Source organism: Solenopsis invicta, chromosome 16 (genome assembly GCF_016802725.1).
Source record: "Solenopsis invicta isolate M01_SB chromosome 16, UNIL_Sinv_3.0, whole genome shotgun sequence".
Classification (NCBI taxonomy): domain Eukaryota; kingdom Metazoa; phylum Arthropoda; class Insecta; order Hymenoptera; family Formicidae; genus Solenopsis; species Solenopsis invicta.
This window is the reverse complement of record NC_052679.1, coordinates 4,986,729-5,000,633: the sequence shown is the minus strand read 5'-3', so window position 1 is coordinate 5,000,633 and position 13,905 is coordinate 4,986,729. Positions and strand designations below refer to the sequence as shown.

General features: G+C 43.4%; 1 protein-coding gene across 2 annotated transcripts in view; it reads right to left on the bottom strand.

Annotated features, from left to right (window-relative positions):
* LOC105203640 (nephrin) overlaps positions 1-13,905 on the bottom strand; it is a 379,020-nt gene that overhangs the window by 357,481 nt on the left and 7,634 nt on the right. The window contains exon 1 of one of the 2 annotated variants that reach the window (XM_026132948.2): positions 9,938-12,180. The exons of the other annotated variant lie outside the window; for it this stretch is intronic. Coding sequence (XP_025988733.1) covers positions 9,938-10,028 — 91 coding nt within the window. The 5' untranslated portion in view covers positions 10,029-12,180. Of the gene's footprint in view, positions 1-9,937; positions 12,181-13,905 lie in introns of those variants that run through there. 2 annotated transcript variants of the gene reach the window in all.

The window sequence follows — 13,905 nt, the reverse complement described above, 5'->3', positions numbered from 1 at the left end:
AGGTGCTATTGGAGTCACGCGATTCGGTAAGCAATGCTTGACGCTAATGGGTAGGTATTTATACGAAGAAGAATAGAATTAATGTTTTGACGCGATGTCGCACGTAATTTTGCCACCTCTCTTGTCTCGTAGAGCAAAAAATCACAAGCTCAATTTTTACTCTATAAGAGTGAACTTTCACTCGGTAAAAATGAATTTTTACTTTTATTAAAGTAACAAATCACTTAAAAATTGCACAAGCTTAGTTTTCACTCTTTTAGAGTGACGTTTCACTTTACGAGGATTTAGAGAGTGTGAAATGGGAAGGAGAGAAGAAATTTTTGAGGGACAAAGCACCTTTGAACAGGTTTTTTTCATGCAAATTTTGTATGGAAAATCGATTTTTCGAACAATATGGAGAAGCGATGTGTTCTGCGATTGTACATCACAATATCATTTTTAGAAAGAGAAAAAAAATAATGACCTTTCAAGATCAATCCCGCAAAACTACTCCCTTTTTTTCTACATATTGTCTGTGTGGACCAAAAGCTGCAGATGCAATCAGTCGTGCGGTAGGCGCAATTTCCAAGCGAACCAAGATGAGATCGAGATATTCGTATGTAATCCCGAAGAAAGGAGGCTCCTGCGTTCCGGCAGCTCCCTCATCGCTGACAGTTATAGGACGTCTCGTTTGTAACTGTCGACACGACAGAATCGGGCTTAAAGCCGGTATGTATCCTCCGAAAACCGACGGAGAAATATTGGATTTGATGTATCCGGAGCGAGAAGGAAAAGAAGGAGGGAGAAAGGTTGGCGACGAGCTGAAGTCGAAAATATAAATAAAACGTGCGACGGTGCGCAAATCGAAGTACGCGAGAGCTCGCGCTCTCGTCAAATCGGCGGACTCGCGTGATACACTTATACTTTTTTTCTTCAAACACGTACCGATCGTGCTTACGTCCGACGAAAAGTTGTCAATCTCGAGATCGGTGATCACGAGAGATCGTGATTTGAATTCCCGTGAATTTGATTACGTAATTTTAATCGCGAGAAACACATTCTCGAAAAAAAAAATAATAATAATAAATTGTGAACACTCGTGCGCACGGTGCGCAAAACATTCCTTTGTTCAATCCCTCGAAAATTGCACCCTTTCAACCTTTCACCTTTCCAATCGATAAACTACACTTAAAGTAAACTTAAAGCAAATCATCAAGCTTGACTGTGCTGTATCCAAAATATCCCTGAGACAGATTACTCTACTCTAATCGATTCCGCGCAAGCTTGGCCGCGTTATATAAATACATTTACGTTCCTCTTATTGGAAAATATGTCGGCTACACAGTGAATGATCAAAGGTCGGTAGCCCGTGTAGATGGAGAACGTTGTAGAGCATGAAATAACCGATAACACGTCGAGATGATTCGCGCGATGTACATTAATGTGTCTACCTTATCGTGTCTATCCGAACCCTCCCGTCGCGGTCATTAATCATTTAACAGCGCAAATTGAATTCAAAAAAGCCATCGATAAGACCGTCTTAAATATTTATCTGGATCCCGCGTAATACTTAAAAAATATCAATTTAGTTTGGATACTGGATCAGTAGAAGTCAATGGAAGATAATTATGCATAATAGAACGGTAAACGTATCAGGCAAAATTTATGTGAAACGTGAAAACTCGCATACAAATCTCAGCGCCAGCGTTAAAATTAAAATTCTATTTCATTCCACATTCCATTACGATGCAAATGAAAATTCATTGTATCGATAATGATAACAGCGAACGACAAGCTGGACATTAACTCGGTTGACAGTGAATACTCTATATATCACTCACAGTTTAAACGCGAAGCCCACCGAACAAATACACGTCCCAATAATATTAGCAACAAATACAATACATTCAGCGGAAGAGGGCGAGAGGCGCCCGAGTGAATTATGTTACGGGCAAACAACGGGGCACGGTGAAAAACGTCCGGACGATAATCCGCTTTGTCCATTATTAATGCCGGACGATCAATTTTGTGCAGTTTTTTTTTTTTTTTTTTTTTTCACCCGTATCGCGTAACTGCACACAGACCAAATTCAGCTCTAAGATTCTCTTAACGCGCGGCAGTTTTCCATACTTTGCGCCGATTGCAAACAAATGCACGAGTCCACCGGTTCTTTATGCGCACAAAACTTTTCCGTCCAATGGCGAACGACGCCCCGGCGTCGATGAAAGTTTCATCCCGAAAATTAACTGGTCGCTCGCGATTAAGCGAAGGGAATCCACTTCTCGATTAGAGTTACGCGAGGAATTATCGTGCCGGCAATGTCACAGCGTGAAATAAACTGCCGCGGGGCGGAGCGTAAAGTTCCTGAAAAGAGGAAGCGGAGAGAGGAAAAACGAAATCGGCGAGATTCTCCCTCGCGCTGGCGCCTACCTTTTTTTTGTGCCCCATCGATCCGTATCACAAAGGAAGCTAGGGCAGCCAATGAATCGTGAAGAGAGCTCCGGGATAAAAATTACGCGGCAATAAAGCGTGATATTAACACAAGTTGCATGCGCTTCTCGCGAAGTGATCTCGCCTCCTATCCTCCCTCACCCCCGAGTCACGTAGTCGCAGAAATGAAGACTTTGCGCGTGAAAAGGCGACTGCGCGCGCGATAATCTCTTCGCCGGGAATAAGAGAGTCTCTTTGAAACGTACGTGCTAAGTGTCGGAAACTTTCAAGCGAACTTGAAAATACACATGGATAAATGTGCTTCGCCAAATGGACGCGGGCTATAAAACGATACTAGACAACTACATTATGAAATATATCGGCTTGTACGACGCTTATATTGGAATAATGTTCGAAGCGTAATAAAGAACTAGACGCAAAGATGAAAACGATGCACCTTTAAATCCATTTTCTACACTGAGAAAAGAAAATTTCCTGAGAAACTAAAATATTTAATTCGATACGTGCGACTAAATATTGAATTGATTAATCATTAATTCTTGGTTAAAAAATTCGAATGGCCGACATGAATAAATTGTACCTTTTTCGGTGCAACTAAATAATTGTTGAATCAACCCAATGTTTAGCTTTTAACTGAACATATCAAACTAAATATTTTAATTTTTTTTTAACAAATTTTTTTCTCACTGTACGAGAAGAGGAAAGAACAGATAAATTAAAGTAAGAATTGCCGATATGTATGGTATAGAACGCGTGACTGACGCGACAATATTATTAGCAATTTCGTAGAAACTTCTATGAATCTGCTAACAATATTATCACATTAGTCACGCACTTTAAATCTCAGTCACGTCAACTAGGTTAGCCATATCAGCTATATCAACACAATATCACTGTATCAGTCAAGCGATCACGCCGGCACCTCAATTTTCACCACGTGCGCCTAATTCGCGCGAAATACGACTCTCCGCGAATGGATTTAATCCTAAAGGGCGCTTTTTAATAATGTCCTTCGGGGTGTAAAGCCTATTTCGATATTTCTCTCGATCGGGACCGCAATCGGCCGTGCACAGGCACTTGATCGCGTTCCAGCGCGAAATTGGAAGTAGGATCGTAAACGCGTCGTATGTATCGGGACGAGGAAATTAAGAAATGAGATTACCGGAATGGGGCGAACGCGTGAACGGAAAAACAAATAAACGAGCCGGGAAAGATGCGGTGAGGACACGCGACAAAAGGGTGCACTCACTACGCGATGGTGGTGGCGGCCGAGGGTTGAGGAAACGGAAGCGGGGAAGAGTCCGAGAGTGCGGCCGGGGTGCGGCTGAGGGAAGAAAGTCGGAAGAACTGCGGAAAGGAAACTGCGGCGGATCGGTTCGTTAAACCACCTCGGAGAAAGAAAACTCGGCGTGTGTGCTCCGATACACAGACCGCTCTTGGCGTCTTCCCCCCTCGATATCTCAACAGCAGCAGCAGCACGTGCTAAAGTCCGCGTATCGCACGCGTGTGTACACGTACGTGTCCTGTGCACATGAGGCGAGACGACCGCCGCAACGACCGTTCGCATACGAGCCCTGGTCTTTTCTTTGATCGCGAATAGACCCATTTTCTCTATTTTTAAAGACACGCTCGTCCCTCGTATTTGCTATTTATCGACTAGCTCGCTCGTGCCTGCATGCCCGCCCTTTTCCTACTTGCCCGTCCTGTGTTTGCACTTGGAAGAAGTGGAGCAGCCTGCGTCCACGAACACTTTAATCTTTTCTTCTTTATCCGTCCGCACTCTGCCTGCCGCTGTATACGCTACATACGATATTGCAAACTGAGTTTTCTCACGAAACGCTACCGGCATCTCGAGATATTTACGGTTAACTGGAATGCACAGGTTCCAGTTCGATCCGATCGTAGATGTAATTTTTTTTACATATATTTTTTTGTCGAGCAGAAAACATGCTTGGGCGTGTTTATATGTTTTTCTCATATATTATGTTGTCATATTTTTACGCTATTTTTATCTTAGCTTGCGGCCAACGTAATCGCGTCCTGCATTTACGATGCATTTTAAAATATTGCGGTTTTTTTTTAATATTTATACGTTTTCTAATCTTAGCGTCAGCAATAAATATAATCGCTACCAATATAAATAAATCACTTTGAGCTCCCGAAGATGCACGATTTACATCGAAAGCTCGTTTTACATTAACTAAATCTGTTTTTCCGTTCTACCTGTAATTCCGATCTACATTTCAATTAAATAACAGAAATGTAATCACAATATTGAGCGAAATGTAAAAAACAGCGAATGACACTCGACATACGCGACATCGTTAGTAATTGATGGTTTTCCAGATATATTTATTATCGAAAATAGAGAGAGAGAGAGAGAGAGAGAGAGAGAGAGAAGGGGGGAAAATGCAGGGAAAGAAGAGAAAAATATGACATTCCTCCATTTTCGACTGTTATTATCGGCGTCGCACCATGACCATCAATAATTAATAACGAGTCTCGGTTTGTGAAACACTCGCAGTGACTACCTCTCTTAATAACGCAAATACGTTGCGATATTCACCAACGTTGCAGGTTCGGTCGGCTCTTTAAGAATTATCGATCACACTCCCCGTAAAACACAAGTATGCAGAAATCGCGAGTAGGTACGGCGAAAAATATAGGGCGCTCGGGTGACTGTGTCATAACTAAGTCATAACTATGAATCTTACAAGGTAGGGGGACATTTCTGTGAAGCCATTACTAACGAGAAATAAGTGAAATTGATTTTACCCAGATCTATCCGCATATCTATACGCAAAAATTAATCACGTGTGCTGTACACTATTGAATCAACTGAAAGATGTCTAGCAATTAATAACCTCGATACATTTATTGACTTTTCTCTCTTTTCCTTTTATTTTTTATTTATACGCCTATTCCCAAACATGTCGAAAATATAATCGTGTGTGATTCGTGTGCTTTGAACAACGCCGATAGAGTTTTCACCGCAATATTTCTGCGTGTGCAAATGACACACTCGACAAAAGCCACCCTGCAACGCGTAACGTCGCAGTCGATAATTGTTACATTTCGAACGTGTTTTTGTTATTACGATACGCGCAGTGCGCTTGCCCTTCGCAATTTTCAATCGACGTAATTACGTTAGTGTGGAAATTGCCGGATCAATAAATAAGAAAGAAATTTCGAAGCGGAAAAAGAGGAAGGGGTGTCTCGGAGTTTTACGTTCGAATTATGGAACGTTTCAGTAATTTACAAATGTAAACGGAGAGAAAAGTATCTTCTGTCTTAAAAAAAAAATAATCCCAGCCTTTAATTTACATTTATGTCAAAGACTTCGTCTTCGTTGTAAATTTCAAAGATTGATCGACGTATGAAGGATCCGTCAATCTATGGAGATACGTCAACATTTATGACGTCTAGAAAAAACTAATGGATTTTATCAAATATTGCTGTGATATCAAATATTGCAAGACATTTCAATTTAAAAAATATCACCAGCCTTTGACAATCCTAGTTCTTAACTTACGTTCTCGTCTGAGAATACATTTGAAGTCTTCGTCGAAGGCTTCGTCTTCACTGTGTAAATTTCAGATTGTCGATAGTCGGCACAGCCCACGGACATACGTCAATATTTATAACGTCGAGAAAAACTGATCGATTTTATCGCTAATACCAAATATTGCGACAGCATTTGATAGACGGCCACTTCGTTCGATCGAGGAATTAAGGGCTCTTTAGCTAGCGACTCCGGCGCATTCTTAATCTTTAACGCGCGCCAAGAGAGAAGACGATTTAATCTCGCCGTCGAGCGAGGCATGGGGGACGAGGAGGGGGCGGATTAATAAACGAGCTGAAAGCGTCCATCTGCGGCACCGACACGAAAGCATGAAAACCTGAAGAGACTGCGAGACATCCTTCCAAGGCTCTAACCCCCCGGAGCCAAGAAAGCCCCGGCGTGAAAGTGTCGGCGCCGCGCGCCGCGCGCCTCGCGCCGTGTCCCGTATCCAGAAACGACGCTGAAGTACTTGCAGAATCGCAGTACGTGTCCGAACTTCCTCCGGCCTCCGACCCTCCGAGTCTCAGTTGTCCAACCCCGTAAGTTCCCCAAACTTGGTGGCGTAGCCTCGCCTATTATAACGGCCAAGTTCCAGTCTGTCCGGACCCATCCGTCCACGCACACCAACGCGGATGCCCTTTAATATATTCCCCGTGTAACGTGTCGCCGGCTACGTCCGTGTACACGGTCGGCTTGTGTCCGTACGCATGTTTCCGGCGCTACGTCCTTTAAACACGAGGTCTGTTCCTGTCATAAGACGAGAAGGCGGCGCTATATCGATCGACGCGAACCGAAAAGCGATACGAGAACACAAACGAACGACTAACTCAGACAGAGGCTCCTTTGAAGACTGTGATAATTGGACATTTCTGTATAGAAACGAGCTACATCTCACCAATATTATCATTATTGTTAACTATAACAGGGTGTTCCATTGTTAAAAACGGAATTATTTCTCTCTTCAATTGCTTCCATTTTGGTATGAAATTGTTTAGTAGAGACAGAGAAAAAAGGAGAGATCTAATTGTGCCTTTGTTTGCATAATTAAACTCATTAAGTCAGTAATTCGAATCAACGGGAAATTGTATCAATTATCTATGTTCTACTGATGAAGAAAACCTTGAAGAGAGGAAAAAAAAATATTGTCGACATTTGTCCGTTGCCAAAGCGAAGCGGGGGAACGAACGTTACGGCAATCGGGCACGCGGAAGTAAATGCGAACGCGCAAGGTAAAATTCAATCGAATCCCTTACCGCCGGAAATACGGATAAGCGACTTCGGTCTCGTCGTCAATCTCTTGTGATCAACGGAACGGAATCTCTAGACCTTTCTGCCTGATTGACGGGGGCAGAATATCTTTGCGCCTGTGAATCGCAGCGCCTTAATCGAATTCTCGGCGGTGCTCGGCGAACTTGTTTAGTATCGGGAACTACGTCGGGGGGAGACAATTGGCCAGAGTAAATGCCGTGGTATGAATAACGTACTTGCGAGGCAAATGCGCGCGCGGGCGGGCGCGAGATAAAACGTGAAGAGGTAAGAAGATTTCAATTGCCAGCGCGCGTCGTTATTAAAAAATTCCTCTCCGCCCCGGTCGTGAGTCACGACTGAAATATCATTCGACTTCTTTTCCTTTTTCTTAAAATATACATTCCGCTCTCGATGAGAAATTAATTTTCGCGCGACTTGGCTCGATATTGCGATAATGACGCGAGATTCGTGGACACAAGTTGCGCAACCGAAAACGCCGGTCAAAGGCGGAAATTTAGACAGGGCTTAACGAGATCCTCGGAGCTTTTCGCACGAGAGCCCTACGCTGTGAACGATATTGCTGCTCCCGCATTCGAAATAAGCGGCAAAATCAATACCGGAATAAGTCAAAGAAATCCTACGTATATTCGAAATTTGATTGCTCGTTCGCGCGCTCGTAGCTTTACACTGGTGGCGCCAAGTATAAGTAGAACTCGTGAAAAATGCAAGCCGTGCGCTATGCTATACAATGACTTTGAGATAGTTTGAACTAGTTTGCAGTGACGTACAGTGTCGACAGTTAAATAAACGAATGTCATTGAGCTACTTGGACAGAAACGTACGCGGTTAACACCGCGTCAACGAATATCAAAAAGCATAAAAGGTTACACTTTAAATAACACAGAGTGTATACCATCGGAAAATCATTGATTTGAATCCACTTATAAAGTTAGCTATCATATCTCGTTGAAAAATATTGCATATCGACATAACACTTAATTTCGATTCGGTTTGTCCAGATGCGCGACAGAAAATATGCTGTTAAAAATTTGTTAAACAATCTAGAAAATTTTTTCTCAATTACACCTGAAAAAAAAGCGGACAAAAAATTTTATAAATTTGCGATACATACATATACATAAATATAGAAATACACAGCGCAATGTACATGACAAATTTGTGTCCCCAGCATTAAAATTTTATTTTCCTTTTCACCGAGGAACCGCGATTGTGCCCGTGTGTCCGAGAAAGGTTGAAACACGAGCGATATAATAAGGTCAGAGGTTTCCACTACGTTACTTATGTCATCCGAACACGAGCGTAACTGCCTAAAGGTTTCATAAAAATAATTGGACGCTCAACGAAACGAGAGGAGACGTACAAAGAAATGGCGCAACGAATTTAACCGACGTAAGTTCTTGATACGTTTCCGCAATATTCTGTATCAACAAAGTGATATCCTCCTATACCATCGACCGACAAAGAACCGCGGATATTTCACGATGGTAGCTTCTTATTCCGCACGTAATCATTCACTGCGGATTTGCAGAAATGTCTACCGCATGAATCGCGCGGTATCATAAATTTTACCGCGGCGGTAACGCGTGGCAATATTCAATTTTATAATTTCGATGTTATGTGCGCTGTGTTATTTTATGATCTCGTAGTTACACAATGAATTAATTTCCTCGAGCAAAATGTGAATTAATTCTGACCATTCTACAATGTTAAATGATAGAATCGTAAAAACTGTTGAAAACAAATGTTAATATGTAAAACTGTTTGAAATTGCAAATACTTTTGTAATTTGGAAAATGAACTTGTGATTGCAAATTATTTCACAACTTCGATAAATATGGATTCTTTAATTGCAAATATACAAATTAATTTACCTACTCTTTTTTTTTACGTATGAAAGGAAAATTGGATCTGATTCTGGCTAGCCAGAGTTAACGATTCCATTCAGAAAAATAGAAAGAAAAAGCGAATGGAGATCATCGATGCCGGAAAGCGATCGTGCGCTTGTTTTTCATTGGCCCTGACAAAAATATATTTTACCTCTCTGCTTCTCGTTGCGACATTCTCTATCATGAGAGAGTCTGACAAAAATAAAATTGAAGGATGCCGATGTATCGGTATAAAGTTTGATTCTGTCTGATATTTTCTACCGAACAGAACGAATGCGCGGCATAGAAACGAGATAAAAGTAACTTCAGTTGTGTACTTTGCAGAAACGGGTAAAAGATATGGGAGGCTCGTAAAAATATAAAAATATAAAGATATGTTTTTCCTAAATATTATTTCAGAAATACAATCATGTAAAAAGCATTAAATTTCCAATCAATGGCACACAACGAACGTTAACAGAACGCTCGGATAAATCGAGAACGATTTTTGTTAGATCGCCGTTCGTTTTGCATCGTCGAGCATACCCCAAGTTAAATATTAACCGATCGATACAAAATCGCGACAATTTGTTGCGTTAATATTTTATATTTCGCATCCGTCGTCGTGTACGCGAAACTCGCGGAGCGGATCAAGCTCGTTACGCGAGGCAAGTGAAAAAGCTAACGATGGAGGAGACTACAACGTGGGGGTGCAACGCTAATAATAACACGCGGTCGTGATCCTGCCGTTCTGCTCGTTCAAATGCAACAACTAGCGGAAAGTAAGAGGACGTACGTAATACCGACATACCAGATTTCTCGTCGACCGCGGTGGTACCGCTCCCAGCAACGTATGAGGCAGCCTTCATTAGTCCGAGGAACAGCAGCACTACACTCCACATGTTCTCTCGTTCTTCCGCGCAAATCCTCGGAGTGGGAAAAGATTACGCGCAACGTAATAACGTCGTGCGAGGAATACGCACACTCCCTTTTCTCTCTTTCTCTCTCTTTCCAACCCCAGCACAACCGATCTGCTCCCGATCTGGTCAACTCGTTTACGAGCCGACTGTGTTCGCGTCGTGTCACCCACGTTAAGTCATCGTTTCAACAGTCACCGAATCACACTCGCAGGCACTTACGCCACGATCATCAGCTCGACCGGCGCCCCTTTCCCCTTCTCGTTCGAGTTGGAGTCATAAGAGGCGATCTGTACTCGCGATCGGCGATCACCACCAATTAGCTCCGCACACCCTCGCGTTTCTCGAAATTCGCGAAAGACGCGTAGCGACGAGATGTAACGACGAGTAGTCGGCGATAGATGTTTTCTTTCGATTCCACTTAAGGTAACCACTCGCCGAGCGCATCCCCCGTCGTCCGTGTCGAATCCCCGGCTCCGAAGCGCGATCGCCGATCTACCGGCAATAAAGAGCTTCCGGTGCCCACTACTGTGCCCTGTTTTTCGTCTCTAATTAAAGCTAATTAAAGCACCAGCGGTACCGCACATTCTCTCACCGCGCGCACAGCTTCTCTTTTTTTCCTCCCCTTTTCTCCCTCTGTCCTTCCTTCCTCCCTCGCTTCCCGTTTCACGACTGTTCGTTATTAAAGCGCGGTACGAGCATGATAATCTCCGAGACGGTGGAAAATCTCTTGCGCTTCCGGTCTATCCAGGTGCCGCCACCGCCGATAACCCGTAGCGTTCACCATGGTACCAGGAATCTTCACGTCACGGTTACGGTACGATTCGAGGAACAGTTCACCACGTCGTTGTCGAATGAAGGAGGAACTAAGAAAGATCCGGAGAGCGTTCTCCCACCGATCCGCCAGAGGCAAATGTTCGATTTTTCAAACTCGGGCAACGAACAACGAAGACCAGTGATATAAACGTAGTTACGATCGGACACAGTCTCCAGATTTACGGTGTTAAATTGTCCATTGTACAGATAGTATCGCCTTCGCATAAAGTTTTACTTTCATCATTTGCGTTGCGCGGCACGACACTGTACCTTCGCGATAATAATCGGCTCCTGGCTCTCATCCATCCGGCCTAATTACAAAATCGACACAATCTTACGTCCGATCACTACATGTCCAGCCACGATTACAAGTACGTCGTGCGATCTTCGTGCCAAATAAATGCTTATCGTGTCAGTGATTTATGAGGATAATTTATTAAAACGTTGACAATAAAACTCTGACGAGGTTGAAGACATTCTAGGTTTACTCGGGCAATTCCGGTTCACCGTTCCGGACACGAGTTTGTCGATGGTGAGCTATCGCAATATGTATAAAAACCAAAGGACTGTGGAGATGTTCAATCACGTCGGACCACCACAGATTTGGGGGTTTTCCTGGAATCGGTCCAAGTAACGACCTAGGGGACGCAAAGGCCTGCAATCACGTTGGGGCAGCAATAATTGTGAACCACCTGGAATCGATTCGAGGGAGGATTGAAAGAACTGATGAATCCGATCACACAATCATCGTAGATGTTTTTTTTATCGATCGCGAGAGATCGTTCGCGAGAAACACCGAGTCAGAGAATCCTGTCACAATTTTCATTCATCTCTTCGTAAGTCATTTCGTCGCCCCACACATCTCGCACACATATATCAGAAGATTACGAGCACATTAGGGAAATAAACATGCCTGTTCGAAATAGAAACGTGATTCTGCAAACGCGTCCAGGGCGATCAACTTTGTTTTACAAGAAAAAAAAAACAATAGAAAAGAAAACCTGAATTATCGCCTCTTCTACTCTATTTCTATTTACGTCCGTTTCACGGAGTCTGACATGTGCGAGTCGCGCGTCAAATTCGACGAGGTCCCACGCGTGTCGTCCGCGACATCCCTGAGAAACCTCTGCGGCACGTCGCGCACGTGTGATTTTTTTCGGAGCTGCCGTCGATTATCCCTCAGCCGGATTATCACCCAATTGTTTGCGAGTGGTACGAAGAGACGCGCGACAGCCACCCCTCGCGACGCAACACAACACGCCACTGGTAACACGTGGTTCTCGACCGACGGCGGACGGCACACTGACGGAAAAGACGAGCAAACGGCGCCGCGACGGACGCGCAGCCTGCAAAGCCTCCCGAGGAGGTGGCGATGGAGGTGGAGGTGGAGGTGGCGGAGGAAGAGCGGAGGGCGCGGCGAAAGGGGTTCTCGGACTCGTGCACCACCACCACTGCCGCCGCCACCGCCGCCACCGCCGCCGCCGCCACCACCACCACCACCACCACCACCACCACCACCACCACCACCGGGGAGGATACTAGGGCAGAAAGGGATGTCTGTTTCTATATCTAAGGGTGCGCGTACTCGAATAATGCACGTCACCCAAGTGGACAGAGGGTGAAAGGGATGAGCGGCAGGATATACACGCGTGCTCCTCAACACCTTATCGTGCACGACCACCCTCTAACCCCTGCGAAATGGAACGATATGCGAGCGCGAAGTGGCCCGATAGCATCGATAAACGTTTATCCGCGGATTCGCTGCAAACTCTGCCGACTGGGATATTTTATTCTCCGACGAGATATGAAATGATAAAGAAGTGATGCCTGCGCTCGTTTGCGTATGCGAGTCTGATTAATTAATCAGCCATCGAGCGCGATCAAACGCATCAATCTGAAGATGCAAAACGCGCGTTTACTCGCCAAAATCTGAGAGGCGCGCTCTCGCTATACGTGGAGAGGTAAATTTAATAGACAAATAATTACTATTAATGCGAATTTGTGCTCACTGTTATAATTGGGTGTGCTTACGTAACACGGTAAATCTGTATCCCTCCGGGAAATAGAGATACCCGTTTCGGTATCTAAGGGAATACGTACCATTGAGCATCGTTGAACGCGAAAGAGATATACGCCAATATGATGATTGCCAGCTACGCGTATGCAAAAGCACGCGATTAAAGATAAAAATATAATAAATAGAAAAAGCACGAGGGTGGAAGGAGAGGAGGGGCAGGGACACGAGGCGACGCGCACCTGCTTATTTATTGTGTGAAGCGGCGCGATGCAAAAATAAATGGTTTAAATTATAGTTGTAAAATAACGGCCACAACGTAAATTAGGCGGGTCGCTGAAACTGTTACGATATCCATGTAATTAGCCGCGCCGTAATATTTGCATATTACTCGAAACTTCTGCACCCGCGGAATGCGACGTTACATACATACGTTACTGCTGCGCGATACAAAAGGTCAAAAGCAAGCACCGATACACGCGCAATATATTTCACGAAATACCAAACTATATAAATGCACAGTTACAAATCACATAATTCTGATATTGAGTTTCGACTAATTATGCAGTGAGCAGTGCACGGATGAATCAGATTGGCGAAAAGATTATTTGAAAATGGGAAGGCGAATTGTATGTGTATGATATTAAAACATTCTAGAAAAGCAAATCTTATAATAAATCTTAAAATATATAATGAAATATCTTTAATTTGCAATGATGTTTTTAACTTTGTAACATGCAATCTGTATATAGATGCATTTATATTTTGCTAATCATATAAAATTAGACATCTTATCTTATCAATATTTCTTTCTCTCTCACTTTTTTGTTGTACTCAACGCAATTTATCTCGAACGTATTCGGTTCTTATTTATCCAAGATATTGCTGTGCTGAAATAATTATTTTAGCCGATACCGCTGCCTTTTGTTTAGAGTAAAAATAAATAGGTCGAGTATCAGTTAATGCGACATTTCCTTTACATTTAAGATTTTGATTTAGTTGGCGGTATTTTCTTGCCGCAAATATTTGCGT